Consider the following 14,872-nt stretch of genomic DNA (forward strand, 5'->3'; position numbering starts at 1 on the left):
GTGTCAAGAGAAGAGAATGGCACGCACGCTCTGCGGCGGTTGTTTTCCGCGCAGGCAAAACAAAAGAGTCGCCCAAAACAGCGAGCGAATCGAAACCGGACAGTGGGCGACCGTGTGTTGGCCCGAACGTTGGTATGGCGTGGGGGCGTTCGTGCGCAGGGGTGTGCGCGGGGCGGGAGAGAAATTGGGGGGGGGGTCATTGGAAGCACGAGCTGAAAACAGACTTCGCCTCTTTCGTTTCAGTGCCACACGAACGAAAAGAGCCGATGACAACTTGCCACACGCATATATATATATATGTATGTGATTTGCACGCAGCCACACAAAGGGGCAGAGAAATTTACAGATCCTCCACTTTTCCCCCGTCTCTCTCTGTGTGACATCGTTGCATGGAAACAAACAAACATCATAGAAAATACGAAGACGTACGAAACAGTGCGCTCAGCGCTTTTCGCGGAAAAGGCGCTGGGACACCTAACAGCGAAAAGACAGAAAAAAAAAAGAAGAGGGAGGGAGAGACAGAGTGGTGATGAGGCCTGAGTGGAGCTCCGCCTTTTTTGTTGTCGTTTGGATTTGTTTCGGCGTATATCCCCGTGAACAAAAAAACACCTACACCGAGAGACGCCCACAGGGATGCGCAGACGGACACCACACAACAGATGCGCAGGGCACAGCATCAGCATGCGCCTCAGCACACACCACCAACAGAAACGAGGGAGCGGTGTAGTGCAACAACAATGAAGGAAAACAACGAGAGAGAAAGGTTGAACGAAATCATGTGTGCGTGACGAGGGCAAAAAAAAGGGAAAACAAAACCAACAAAAAAAGGAAAAAGTGCATCAAGACAATCCAACACCAGAAATGGGAAAAGGGAGCACACGCCCGCCCACACAGACATGCACGCACACAAAACAAAAGGGAAGAAGTGCGTGTATGCGTGAACACCAGAAACTATCGGAACGTACACACGAGCAGATTTTAAACGCTCATGAACAGCAGCAACGACTAAAAGTCATGAAGACATGAAGGCACAGACGAAAAAAAAGAGTGAGAAAGACAGAAGTGGGGGAGGGGGAGTCTGTTGGGATGGAGATGAAGACAGAGAAGGAAAGAGAAAGCGAAAGACGTAAAACTAGGAAGATTATATAAGTGTATGTATATGAAGGGAGAATGCCGCAAATGGAGGCGAAAAGAGAGCAAGAGCGATATAAGAAACAGTGTCGAATATCCTTCGTGACTTGGGTTGCGTATGTGAGGGGGTGTCTGTGTGTATGCGCCGTCTTCCGCTTATCTGTACGTAAGAGCCCGAGAGAGAATAACGGGGGAAGGACACGATAGAAGTAAACGAAAAAAGAGAGAAGGTGAGTGATGTATAGAGACAGATATGTAGAATCGGCGAAGAGAAAGGCGAGAGAAGAAAAGCAGAACCCAGAAAACACGAGTATGCTTTGAAAAGTTAGTAGACTGAGATATAGAAACGGGGAGGGGGAAAGGTGGTGGTGGTGGTGGTGGTGGTGGTGGTGGTGGTCCTCGTCGTAGTAGTGGACTAGCTCGACAAGAACAAAAAAAGGAAAATCTTTAGCACCAAACAGACAAAACAACACGTCGTACGGCATACGCACACACCAAATTGTGAAGGAGAAAAAGATACTCCTGTGGCTGGTGAAAGACAACAAGTGCGGTTACAACCACACACAAAGATTCTTAGACATAAAAGCGCGCAGACATGTAAGTAGACAGCCGTCATGACATGCTCACATGGGAACCCGAGTAGAAAGCTGGTGAGGAAGAAGCGAGCTTGCTGAATGATATAAAAAGGGTGGGCAATGAAGGAAAAAGCAGCTGGGCGCACGCTCGCAGACACACACACGCACATACACACATAAACACATGCAACACCAACTGCGCATCATGAGAGCGCAAAAGAGCTAACAGGAGCAAGAAAAAGAAGTTGCGTGTAGAGACCTGTAGCGGCGGCGAGTGAGGGGGGCGATGAGCCGGGTAAAAAAAGCATTGGAGAACTAAAAAAAAGCACCGCACGTACGCACAGGCGCATGTACACACGAATGCGCACGCGCATGGCGTTTAAAAAAAAAATTAGACAAAGGTGACTGATATAGAGATGAACACACGTATACGTTACGTGCTTATATATATATATATTCATTTACATGGCAAACCACCACAGAAATATGAACACACACACACAAGAAGAGTGTAAACCCTTTCAATGCAGGGCAGCCCAAAATTGAAAAAAAGAAAACACGCGTGGGCAACGGGGTAAAACATACATATATAGCACAAAAAAGGAAAAAATAGAAAAAGAATCAAAGCAGCCCTCTCCTCAGATTCACTATACGAAAAAAAGGGAATGCAGCCGCGTGATGTTGATTTTTGATGAAAGTGAGAGCGACACAACGCAAAAACATGGAAACCAACCACAAACACGCAAAAAAAAAAACGAAAATAATACCCATGACGAAGGCTTGAAGCTATAGAGCACGAAAAAGAAAAGAATGAGCGAGAAAAAGAGAGAGGAAGAGAGGTACCCAACAAAGGGAACATGAAAAGTTAAAAAAAAAGAAGACCACAGAAACAGGGCGAGAGGGGCACACGCACAGACACATCCACGCACACACACGCAAGAGATCCAGAAAGGAAACTCAGGAACACGAAGAAAAAAAATAATAATGAGGCAGAGAAGCAAGAAGGCGAAAAGAAATGCACCACAAGCGCCAGGATATAAACTAAGAGAAGCAAACTAAACAAGAAAGCGAATTTTGGAAAACGCAAAGACCCCAGTAGAAAAAAAGCACGAAGACGTCCCTCATTCTTTTCTGCTTCAGTTGCTTTTTCGTTTCGCTTAGTGTTCGTGTCTGCGTGTGTGTGTGTGTGGTCTTCTTCCTTTTGCATCTCATTCCTACGGAGAAGAAAAAGCACATGTGCAGCTAACGGAGAATCTGTGCAGATGCGTGAACGGCGTGTGGATTCTATGTTTGTCTGTGCATCTTTCTTGTGCTCTTATTTGGGGCGTCGGTGCGGCGTTGATTCTGAAACACAAAGGAAAAGAGCCTGAATCATATTGCTGCCTTTGCCTTTCTGGTTCTTTCTTGTCGTTGCTGTTGCCGTCTATGCTGCGTTGTTGTTTTCGTGTCAATGGTGTTCTTCTGAATGAGTTGGGCACCACAAACACACACACACACACATGCGCACATGCATACATATACAGACATATATATTTGTACGTGTGTGTGTCCGTGTGTGTATATGTGTGTGCATGCCGGCCTGCGTGTGAGTTTTGTGTGTATGAGTCCGTGCACCATGAGGATGCCAGGATGCATCACACGCAGAGATATACACATAAGCATCTCATGCACACACACACACATGCATGCCCCGCCCCGGAGGAGGAGGATTACTGGAGGATGTAAGGCGTGCTTGATCCTCGGCCTGTTCTCTCTGTGTTACTGTCGTTCTTCATATTCGTGCTGTTTTTTTTTTGTTTGTTTGTTTGCTGTTGTTGTTTGTGTTTCTCTCCTCCTCCACACTGTTTTCCTCTACTGGAACGGCACACACACACACAAAAAATAGAAAAACGCAGAGGCTAAGGACAAAAAAAGGGGGTGCGCGGGACGAACACACAGGGAAGATGCTATCTGTATCGGGTGTGGCCGTGTGGGTCCGTGTGCGAGAGAAAGAAAGAGTCGGAGAAGGCAGCGAGAAACGAGCACAGGCGTGCAACAAAGCAGCAGGCGAACCGAAAAAAAAAGATCCAAAAGAAATGCGCCATTCAAAGGGGCTACACAGTCAAGGAAGAGGAAGAGGGAGGGAGAGGGGGGGAGAAGCGGGAGAAGAACAAGACAACGGTTATCAAGGCCAAACCAATAAAAAAAAAGCATAGAGCAGGAGGAGAAGGGTCAACGAAAGATGGTGTAGGAAGGCTTGGGGAGGGGGGGCGGCGGAGAGGTGACCGAGCGAACAGAGATTCTGTGGACGTGCAAACACTCACAGAGAGAGTAGGCAGCAAGGCAACCATGAAGGAGGGGGAGGGAGAGTGGGGAGAGAGGGAGAGAGGGAGGAGAAGACACGGGGCAGGAGAGACAACGTGAAAAAGAAACCCACGAATGAAAGTGCTGACGGTGATGAGAGCAAGGAAACGACAGTGAGAGAGAACCTCCGCGACATGGCAATCGCCTCCCACACATGCACCACAGGGGATACGTCGGGGAAAAAAAAGAACGCAAAGACGTTTTTCTTTTCTGCAGCTCCGCCTCGTCTTTTCTTCTGGTGGTTTCCATCGCGCTCTTTGTATCCCTCCGGCTACTGTCGAGTGTTCAGGTGTGGATTTGACCTCTGTTGACATGCCCCGTACCTCTCACGATGTTCTTTGTTCCGTTCATCTGGAACTCCACTCCTCCATCCGTTACACGCGCAGACAGATCTTCGTGACCTCGGCGCGTTTTCGTTTTCCACTTCGCCTCTTCTCTCTTTTCTTTGCCTCCGTAGAACCGTTTGACGGACACGGCGTTCTCTGCCCTTTCTGCCGCATAACTCGTGCAGATAAAGAGCACGCGCTCGCCAGAAAAGTAAACCAAAAAAAAAAACAGAAAATATGCTCTCTTCCCCTCCTCACTGTCTCCTGCGAACAAGCACACACACACGCCCGTCTCCCTCTCGCCCCCCTTACAGGCACACTTCTTCAACGCCTAACGTTGAAAACAAAGGAAAAAAAGCATACATAAAACGAAACAAAAACCATAGGGAGGAGAAAGGAGAAACGTTGGGGGAGAGACAGTGCAGAAGGAGGAGGAGAGAGGGAGGGATGTGGAGAAGAGAGAGCAGCGCAAGCCCTGGATGCTGCGCCGCGTCTGTTTCAATTTTTTCATGCATTTTTTTTTTCCGACGGTGAACGAATATACAGACGACATCTTTGATTGCGCTTCGCTCTTTCTTCGCTCTTCCTTTTTTGTTTGCTGTTCAGCATCGCGTGCTGTGTGTCTGTCACGGAGTACCTGAACGTGCAAACTCCCACGCACGCATTTCGGTGCAACAAGCACGTCGCGCGAGTGCCCAGCGACGTGCTTCTTGCATACACCTTCTTTTCCACCCCTCTCTCCCGCTCCATTTGGTTCCTTCGCTGGCGCGCTAACACGGTATGGCTTCTTGCAGCCTCGCTGCGTTTTTACACCGGCGTTCACCATAAGAAGTCGTTCAGATCTCTGAGGGAAAAACAAATGCCACACACTCACGCATCATCCACCACGGCACCTCTGCACTTCACGGGGAGAGCGCATACGTGCAGAGAACAGCCATAATCAGCGACGAGGAAGAAAGAAAAAGGCTTCGCAAGCGAGGACAAGGTCAGTCTCACGGGCACACGTCGAGGGCTGCGAGAAAGAGAAGCGGAAACAAAAACAAAACAAGCGGAGAGAGGGAGGAAGGGAAAGCACACGGCCCAACAAAAAAGTAAACAAAAAATACAAAAAAAATACAAAGTCATGCCCTCACCGACACATGAAAGAGCCCGCGGCGAGTTTAGCAAGCGGGAAAAAAAAAAAGAAACATACAAGAGGGGATGTGAAAAGTGCCGTCATGCGAACTTAGCGAGGCCCACATCCCAGGAGTGTGTGTGTGTGTGTGTGTGTGTGTGTGTGTGTGTGCGTAGATGTCTGGGAAGGATGGGGATGCGCTAAGTTACCTCGACGCACTCGCCTCTTGTCATTCTTTCGATCCTTCGTCTACTTCGCTTGAGAAATCCTGTTTCGCCCTTTTATTTATTCGGGCGCTCCTTAGGTTCTGCATCGTGCTCTCTGCAAATATGCGCGTGCGCGTGTGTGTTATTTGTTTTCTTGCTCAGCTTCGGTTAGAAAAACGTCCACCTCTCCAGACATAAGCAGAAGCAGAGAGGAGCCAAAATCACTCGATAAAAAGTGCTCGGCAAGCAAAGAAGCGAAGGCATAAACACAGACACATATGCTGAGCGGCGAAAACAGACACAAAAAGCCCAGACATGTACGCACCGACGCGCACCCCGCCTGTTAAACAACGAGAAGAGCGTCAACAGAGAAAGAGCATACATCGCCGAACACAGCTTTTTTCTCTTTATCGCGCAGGGCCGCAAGGAAGAGAGAGGGTGGGTGGAGGGAAGAGTAGCGTGAAAACACAAAAAAATACAATAAAATAAAACAAAACGGAGCACAAGGAGAAGCGAGGAATAAAAAGAGAGAGCCACAACTGGAAGAACCATCATGAATTACAAAAAAAAAGCGACACAGAATGGAGAAAGAGATACGCAGAGAGGCCGAAAAAAAAAGCAAGCCAAACACGCAAGCACAAGCTAACCGACAACACAAAACAAATAAAGACGGGAACAGACAGCAACGAAAAAAAAAGAGGCGAGTGAAACACATCCCGGCACACTCGAAAGCGGCAGTTCCGCCCGCCACCACCACCAAGACACGAACAGAATGATGCTCGTGGGTTGGCTTTCTCTCCACTTTAAATCAAAAAAAAAGATGAAAGACAGCTATCGCCATGGCAGAACGACAGCTTCCGGGAAAAGACTAACTAGAGCGTTGTGGTGGGGGAGGGGGGAGGGGCGGGAGCGTCGGTGGTGCACGACAAGAATAGAAAACAGCGCAAACCCTCCGAAACGAGGGCACGAAAAAAAAAAACAGCAGAAAAGGAAAGCAGCACGCACACACATATGTATATATATATATATATTTGCATGAAAACATTCACGCGAAAAAGGCAGGGAAAAAAAGGGACGACAGCAGAGGACGTGGGGCAGTACTAATAGTGGCCGCGCTGGAAGTTGAAGCTGAGCACAAGCGAAAAAAAAGAGCGGGGGGGGGGGCAAAATAAAACCAGAGCACAAGAGGAAGAGGAAGGACGTGCGCCTTGATGTCATGAAAGAACACATAAAAATATTTAAAAAAGGGCTCGTAGCGACTAAGAGTGGAGAAAGACGGACAGCAGTATATACGAGCTGAGGGGAGTATCAGTGAACAACCAAAAAAAAATACCGATCATCGAAAGCAAGCGCAAAGGTGCTCATAGGGTCGCGCGCCAGTACACACACAAACAAAAAAAAACGGAAACGGAAATATACATGCACGGGGGCACCACCATCCATGAGCAGCATCGAAAAAAAAAAAACAATCATAACGCGCAAACATGATGTAACCATAGATGAACTTCTTTCAGCAGGGCGGCCATGGAGAAGGGCGAAAGAAGGCGATCAGTGTCGCTCGCAAGGCCTTTGCGAGGGAGTGCAACGTAAAATAGATAAAACAAGCCAGGAAAGAGTTCAGGAAGACTGATGAGGACACACCCACGCGCACACATAACGGAGACATTGACAAGCAAGGAAACATACAGCGGAGTGGCGAAAAAAAAAAGATAATAACGAGCTAGTTGAAGGAGCCGTGTCGGAAGAGAGTCAGAAGACGCGCACGAGTTCAGAGGGAGATAGAGAGAAGCAGAGCGATTACACGCAGAGACGCACACATGCAGAAGGGTGAGCAGCCGATACCACCACAGCCGATCACACCGTCACAGATGCACAGGCACAGGCGAGTGCGCGATAAAGACACAAATGCAAGTGTTGACAGAAAAACCCAGGCAGAGAGGAGTCATGGGGAAACAGCCGAGAAAGTAAAAAAAGAGCATGCAAAGACTGCGGAGGAGAGCAGGAGGATAAAATACGTCGCATAAACATTTCACTGCTGCACGCGCGCGAGTCCACGATAGTTCGCCCATCTGTTTCGTTTCTCTTGCCCCTCCTTGCTGTGGTTGGCTTTTTTTTTTCGCGCTTCTCTTCTATTTTGCGTTAGTGCGGGTGGTCTAAACTTTTCCTCTCGCGCTTAATGCACCTCACTCTCCCTTTTCCCCTTCTCGTTCGCCTCCAACGGCCGCAAGGGCAGCTGCCGCACTGCGGCCCTCCACCACCGCCATTCTCCCTCTCTTACTCGCGCTTTTACTTGGGAGAGTGACTGCGACAAAAAAAAAATAAAAGCGCAGGCATCCCCTACAGATGCCCTTCTTATTTTTCTTTTCCCCATGCCCACTGGTTCATTTTGCCTGCGCGCTCGTGTTATTTCATCTTCAGCCTACTTCTTTTCATGCCCCCCCCCCTCAGACCCGCAATCCGTTTACACATGTACGCGGACAGTGCACACCGGTGAGCCAATACAGCCACACACACACATCCACATAAATTCATGTATAAGCATACACATACATATATACGGGCATCCGTCTACATACAAGAGCTTAAGAGCGAGTACGTCTCTATCTCCTTATCCCTCATGCATCGGCACGCGTCTGTTGATGTAACTTTCACTTTTTCGTTTTTCCGTTGTTTGTTTGTTGCGTGTAAGAGGCGGGGGAGGTATATCCGTGGACGAATGAGGGAGGTGGGGGTGGAGTGCACTGCGCGTCTTCTGAAGCCAACAGAGAAGTAAGAAAGCGCACATGGCGGACAGCTTTTCCGCGAAACAACGACAAAAAAAGAAATGAGCGTCGAAAGAAGGCGTGAAAACGAACAAGCGAGACGCCTTTTTGTTGTTGTTTGGGGGAGGAGGAGGAGGGGCAATTCTTTCGTGTGTTTCTTTTTTTAATGTTGTTTGCGTTGGGAACGAGGGAAGGAGGGAGAGGGTCTGCCACCTCGGACAAGATAGTCCTCATGAGCCCTTCGCTGGTCCGCAGCCTTCGCATCATGGACCCTTGCACGGTGTCTTTACTCTTTTGCTTTCTTAGTACTATTTTGCATGTGGGTGGCGCACATCAGCTGAGCAACTCTCTCTGTGGGTGTGTAGGCGTGTGGGTATGTGTAGCCGATGAGGCGAGGCAGCCGGGGAGAGACCGAGAGTGGGAGGGAAGGAAAGGCACCAGTGCCTTACGCCAGGGCGTATGCATTCGAGGAGTTGGTCTGTGTCTTCGGATCACTCGATCGCTACGCTGCATCATGCCAGGAACGTATCGTGTTGATGCGCCCCACCTCCCTAATGCATACGCAGGCGAGCAGCCGCCACCATCCATCACGAAAAAAGCCCTTCTCCCCCCTCCCCGTTTCGCAGAGACAGCTTCCTAAGAGGCTTTTGCATGCCTACTGGTGATGAGCCCTCACACCTGCCTCCGTCAGCTCTTCCTGTTCACTTCCTGCTTGCTGGCACGGCGTGCTTACAGTTGAGCTGCATCGACTTTAATGTGTGCGCTTCGCATGGGGAGGTGTTCGTGGGTATGGCTATGCGGCACACACACACACATATGTGCGCCGCTGGGTTACTCCATCAGTCGAACACGGCCATCTGCTGCGCTGCCCACAGCATGGCCGCTGCCTGGCAATTTTCCTCGTCAGCGCTCAGAAAAGCGCCCTGCCGCTGCGGCTGTGGCTGCACCGCACGCTCAAAACGGTAGTGAGCCGCAAGCGCCTTCTCCCGAGCGGTGCCTTCCCTAGCATCGTGGAGAGCTGGCGGCACCGCTCGAGCGGCGCTGCTTTTGCCCGTGCACGGCTGGCGCTGCAGGTGCCCCCATGACAGCTGCACCTCCTCTCGCGGAGAGGACGCGCTGTCTTCGAAGCTGCCCTGCAGCCACTCCACATCATCGCCGACGAGTCGCAGACCACAGCCGCTGACATTATTGCTTCGATCGGCGCCGCGGAAGGACACGCACTGGCTGCCGCTGTCGTAGTTGCCACCCCAGCGGGGCTGCTGGAGGGGGCGTGAGCCACATGCGCTGTGAGCCTCGGTGGGCGCAGGCATGATGGACGTGCTTGCCCCAGGAGTGAAGGACGCATGAAGGGTCGGCACCACGGCGCACCCCAGCGCCGTTGTGACAGCGCCTACGGCAGATGACGATGGCATTGAGCGGCCATAGACGTCCTCGGGCTCCTGCGCCCCAGCAGATGTGAGCAGGGTACAGGAGAGACAGTGCGGCATGAGGCCCAGGTGCGGGTCCTTTGGTTCGAGTTGTGCGTCGTTGCTGCCGCTAGAGTTGTCGACGGCCGGGTGCTCCGGTTCCGAAAAGAGGAGCGGTGCGTTGTTGGTGTGCGGCATTGTGTACTGGGAGGCGACGTCGCTCCCGCTTACTTTAGCGATGCCGGGGACGACGACGAGTCCCTCAATGCGTCTCGTGTTTGCTGATGAATGCGGCGCCGGCAGCATCGTAGAGGACGCGGTGGGCTCGGTGATGGAGAAGCTGCTCGTCTGGAGTCGCTCAGCCGTGTTTGTAGGCAAGTATGTCATCACGCGTCAGAAAGGCCCGACGCGAAACAGAGAGGGAGAGGCGGCACACAAAGAAAAGGGGGAAACAGAAAGAGATGCGCACAACGCGAAGCACGCGCGAGGGGAGAAGGAGGAAAACAAAAGGCAAAGAAAAACTGTAAAGGACAACGCAAGCGCCGAGACGACGGGAGACAGACACACGCAATGGCCAACAATGGAAAGACGGAAAATATGCCGGCAGAGAGAGAGGGGAAGAAAAAGGCTCCTTTCTTTGAGAGCCAGTTAAAGAAGCCTCAAACAACAATGAAGAGATAGCACACGCACACACGCACGCACACAGAGGAGGGAAACAGAGAGAAGCTGATCGCACAAACGGGCGTAAGCCGAAACAAAAAAAAAACGGCAATAAAAAAAAACGAGATTCAAAAGATAAAACGTAAGAAGGATTGAAGGAGAGGGACCCACCGAGAAGTAGAGGAGGCGATCCCACACAAAACACGCGCAAAGGGAAAAAGCTAGGCGCAAACGAAAGCGGAAGAGCGTGTAGGCGCAGCGCACACAGGAAATAACAAAAATAAAAATAAAATAAAAGAGAGCGCAGGGCAACACGCGCGAGAGCAAACAGGAACGGAAAAAAAGAGACGACAGAAGAACAAACACACACACACGCACACACAGACGAGGGAGACAACAAACCGAAAACACCAAAACAAACCACCAGAATAAACTCCAAGAAGAGAGGGTGAGACAGACGGAAGTTCTCGGTGGTGATAATGGTGGTAGTGGTGGTGGTGGTAAAAGGGCCAAACAAAACGAGAACGAGAAAAGCGCACACACGAACACAAAAAGCGGGGCAGAGGTGGGGAGCCACACACGCACACACAAAACACTACACCGCACAGCACACAGCTCAACGAGTTAGAAGAGAGGGAGGGCAAAGGGCGATGTGGAAGCCGAGGGTGTGAGGGGGAGGTGCGAGGGGAATGGGGTTGATGATGAGCACGATCCTTAAATGGAAGAAGAAGACCTTTTCCTTTTTTTTTCACCGACAGAGAGAAACAGAGAAAATGTATCTGTGCTTGGGTGAAGCTATACAGAGACAGAGAGGTGAAACCAGGAAACGAAGTTGATCCACCAAAACAGCGCACAAAACGGAGGAAAGAGTTCGAAAGACGGCAAAGTCTGGGAGAAGGAGAGAGAGAACGGTTAGTGGTCGACGCAAACTGTGAAAGGAGGCTGCGCGAACTCAACTAGAGCGCAGACAAAAACAGATGGTAAAAAGACAAGAAGAGGCAGGGATTAGCGCACGCGGTGGGGCAGTAGCACTAGTAGGGCGAGCGGCAGCCGCGAAAGGCGAGGCTGTTTTCTCCCTTTTCTGAAGAGAGAAGAGAGGCGGGGCAGACACACGCACAGTTGAGCGCGGAATGCAGAGTGGAAGAGACGATGAAGGCGCTCCAGAAAAAGCGGCGTCTGTAAGACCTCTGTATTTGTGTGTGCAGCGAAAAGGGAGGCGAATTACAAGTTGATGAACGGCACACGAGCGAGAGGCGAAAAGAAAATGTGAGTGCGTTGGTTTCTTGTGAGTGAGTGGAAGAGAGAGGGAGAGAGCACCTCTTGGTCTTGCGATGTTGTGTTTGTCTTTCTCTTGGAGGTAGGAGAGCTGAAGACGGCAAATGAAAGAGAGAGCGCACGAAAACACGGAAGAGACAGAGGTGGGAAAGAGGGAGTGCAAGAGTGATGAGGAGAGGGCGGCACGCGGTGAATAATTCTCCAAAGAAGGAAAGCGAGAGGGAGAGAGAGAGAAAGAGAGAGATGTGAAAGCAATCAAAAGCTTAACATAGACGGAGGAAAAAAAAACGAAAAATGGAAAAGGTTGAATTACAAGAAAAAAAAAGAACGACAAAAGACGGGAGGGGGTTCGCAACAATTAGTGATAAAAATAAGAGAGCTTTGCTTGTCAGGGAAGTGTGGGTGAGGGTGGTGGGGAGGAGTGCGATGGTTTTTTTTTTGTTGGAGGGGGATGCCGTTGTGTAGGCATGTATATATGTAGGGGGTGGGGGTGCGCGAGGTCCACGCCGGTATCACGATGAGAAAGAGGGATGAAGGAGGTGGGTGGAGGAGAGAAGAATAAGCAAGGGGACCGAGTAACGAGAAGGCGAGTGGAAGAGAGAGAGGCAGCACGGGAACAATCAGGGGCAAATGGAGAGGGCCCATGCAGAGGAAAAGCATCCTGGGGCCTGCGATCGTCTACGCACGTGCGCGCGCATGCTTCCGTATAGCGTAACAGCATGCACAGCAAGCGCTCTCACATACAGCTATACAGTACCCTCCTCTGAGCATTACACCAGCATCCCGATCGAGGGATATCACCACACTTCCCACGTGAAGCCGACAGGGGGGTGGGGAGGAGATGGAGAAGTGCCCAAGACTCTGCACGCTCGCGCGTGCGTCTTGGGTCGCTGAGTGGGGAGAGGCAGAGAAAAAAAAAGAAAGGAGATCTACCAAATATGAAGCGGTCCCTACACTTGGTGACGATCCTTCTCTTGCTTGCTCTGCATGTGTTCGATGCGCCATTTATTCGTGTTTTTTTATGCGTTTTGGTGATTGTCCAACTACCCTTCTCACTCCCTCCCTTACCTTTTCTTTGCTTTACATGTACCTTGGCTAGGTGTAGTTTTACACGCATGCGTGGTGTGCTTACATGTATATATCCATGTCTCTCTATATATACATCTATGGGCACTAATATATATCCATATATATAGATATATATAATACATAACATATAAATATATATATATATCGATGTATGCACGTGTGTGTGTGTGTGCAAACAGAGGGGAGAGGGCGTATGAGCGAAAATAAAACGAAGAAATACGTTCGGTGCCAACGGGCAAGAGGGAGAGAGAGCGGCGAAGGGAGAAGGCAGACGTGAAGGAGGAGTGGCAGCCGTGATAGAACGGCAGTGCAGAACCAGGAGACGTAGGCACAGCCCACACACGCACACAGGGAGATAAAGGCGAGTAGCATGGAAACGTACAACACAGCAGAGAACAGAAAAGAAAAGCAGTAGAAAGTGAGAAGAGTGAGATGGGAAGGAGGGGAGGTACAACAGAAATGTGGAAACCGGAGAAGAGAGAGGGGGCCGTCGGAAAGAAAACATAGAACACACCCGGAGAAAGAAAAAGCACGAACAAAAAGAAAAATCGACTAGACAAACCGGGGAGAGAGGAAGGGAGGGAGGGGGGGATTCAACTCAGGCACGTACACACGCACGGACGTGCGCCCGTCCCAACAAAGAGAGCACCACTTTGCCTTTTTATGATTTCCGTTTATTGGTTGTTCCGTTATTCCGCAATCAAAGGCAGCTAGAAAAAGAGCATGGGAGACAGAGTAGGGGATGTGCAGGCGGACTTCATGAGGGGGACGTCAGAAAGCAAGAGGGTCTAGAATGAAAGGAGAGCAATAACTGAAGAAACCGACCATGACACCGCACTGCACTCCGCCCGCCTACCCCTAAAACATCACCAACGGCTTCTTTCAGTTTGTGAGGGTTCCTCCTTATTTCATTGCTGCTGGTTTTTGACATGGGGGAGGCTACTTGACTAGCAAAAATTCATCTCCCTTGGAGTCTTCGACGTGTGTATGGTGTGGGTGGGTGGGTGCTCGTGCGAAGATCCGCTACTGATCCTGAAGCCATCACCTAGCCGTCCATCCCTCCCTGTCCTCGAGTTCTCTCACTGTCCTCGGCTTCCCTTATTTCACTTTATCCTTGAATTGTCTGCCAACTGCGAAAAGGAAAAGGAGCGAACAAAAAAAAAACGTCGCTTCAGCTGGAAGAAGGTGTGGAAAAAGTAGGGAGAGGTGGGGGGATGCTCTCAGGAGACGAATCCAGCGCATAGGGAAGACCGATGGAAGAGGCATGAAGGAGAGAGAGACAGAGGGCACACATGGGGGAGCAGAGAAACCGAAAAGACCCGAAAAAAAAAGCACAAAACGATGCTCGCATACACAAACACATGGGGAAAGACACTTCTGTGATGGACGAAGAAACGGATGAAGAAGCTCTTGAGGTCAGCGAGAGGAAGGCAGGTGGAGAGAGGGTTAAGTGCGATAGAGGGAAGGGGGGAGGACAGACGAGCTACAAAACCAAAGAGAAAGCAGCCAGTGGTCCGGAATGGAAAAGAGAGAGCGAAGACGCAAAAGGAAGAAAGGAGTGGGTGCCACCTGATTCAACGGTGAATAGCATGGCGCATGCACACACACACACAAACAACAGCACAATGGTGCAAATTTCAAGAGACAAGAAAGCAACACATAAACGAAATAAAAGAATGGAGAGGAAAAGGAGGAAGATGGCGGGCGGGGGGGGGGGGCAGTACAAGATAGTTGCGAGGACAAAGCAGGGAGAAGCATAAGACAAGACCTAGACAGAGAGAGAGGGAAGGGGGAAAGTGCAGGGCACAACGGAGAAGAAGGGACGGAAAGAGATACGGAACAAAAAAAACGAAAAGGAGGGAGGTAAAGGTTTTGCCATCCCATGCGAGCAATGCTGCTAAAGAACCAACACACACAGACGCACACATAAAAAGAGAAAAGGGGGAAGGGGGAGGTGTGGGGTGGCCAAACAGCAAAGAAAGAAA

General features: G+C 50.2%; 1 protein-coding gene across 1 annotated transcript; it reads right to left on the reverse strand.

Annotated features, from left to right (window-relative positions):
• Nucleotides 1-9,296: 9,296 nt before the first annotated feature.
• On the reverse strand, nt 9,297-10,250 carry LINJ.12.0450 (hypothetical protein, unknown function; the record flags this gene model as incomplete). The annotated part of the gene is made up of 1 exon (XM_003392241.1): nt 9,297-10,250. One exon carries the CDS (start codon nt 10,248-10,250, stop codon nt 9,297-9,299), a length of 954 nt encoding a protein of 317 aa, XP_003392289.1.
• Between the last annotated feature and the right edge of the window lie 4,622 nt (nt 10,251-14,872).

This window comes from Leishmania infantum, chromosome 12 (genome assembly GCF_000002875.2).
Source record: "Leishmania infantum JPCM5 genome chromosome 12".
Taxonomy (NCBI): Eukaryota; Euglenozoa; class Kinetoplastea; order Trypanosomatida; family Trypanosomatidae; genus Leishmania; species Leishmania infantum.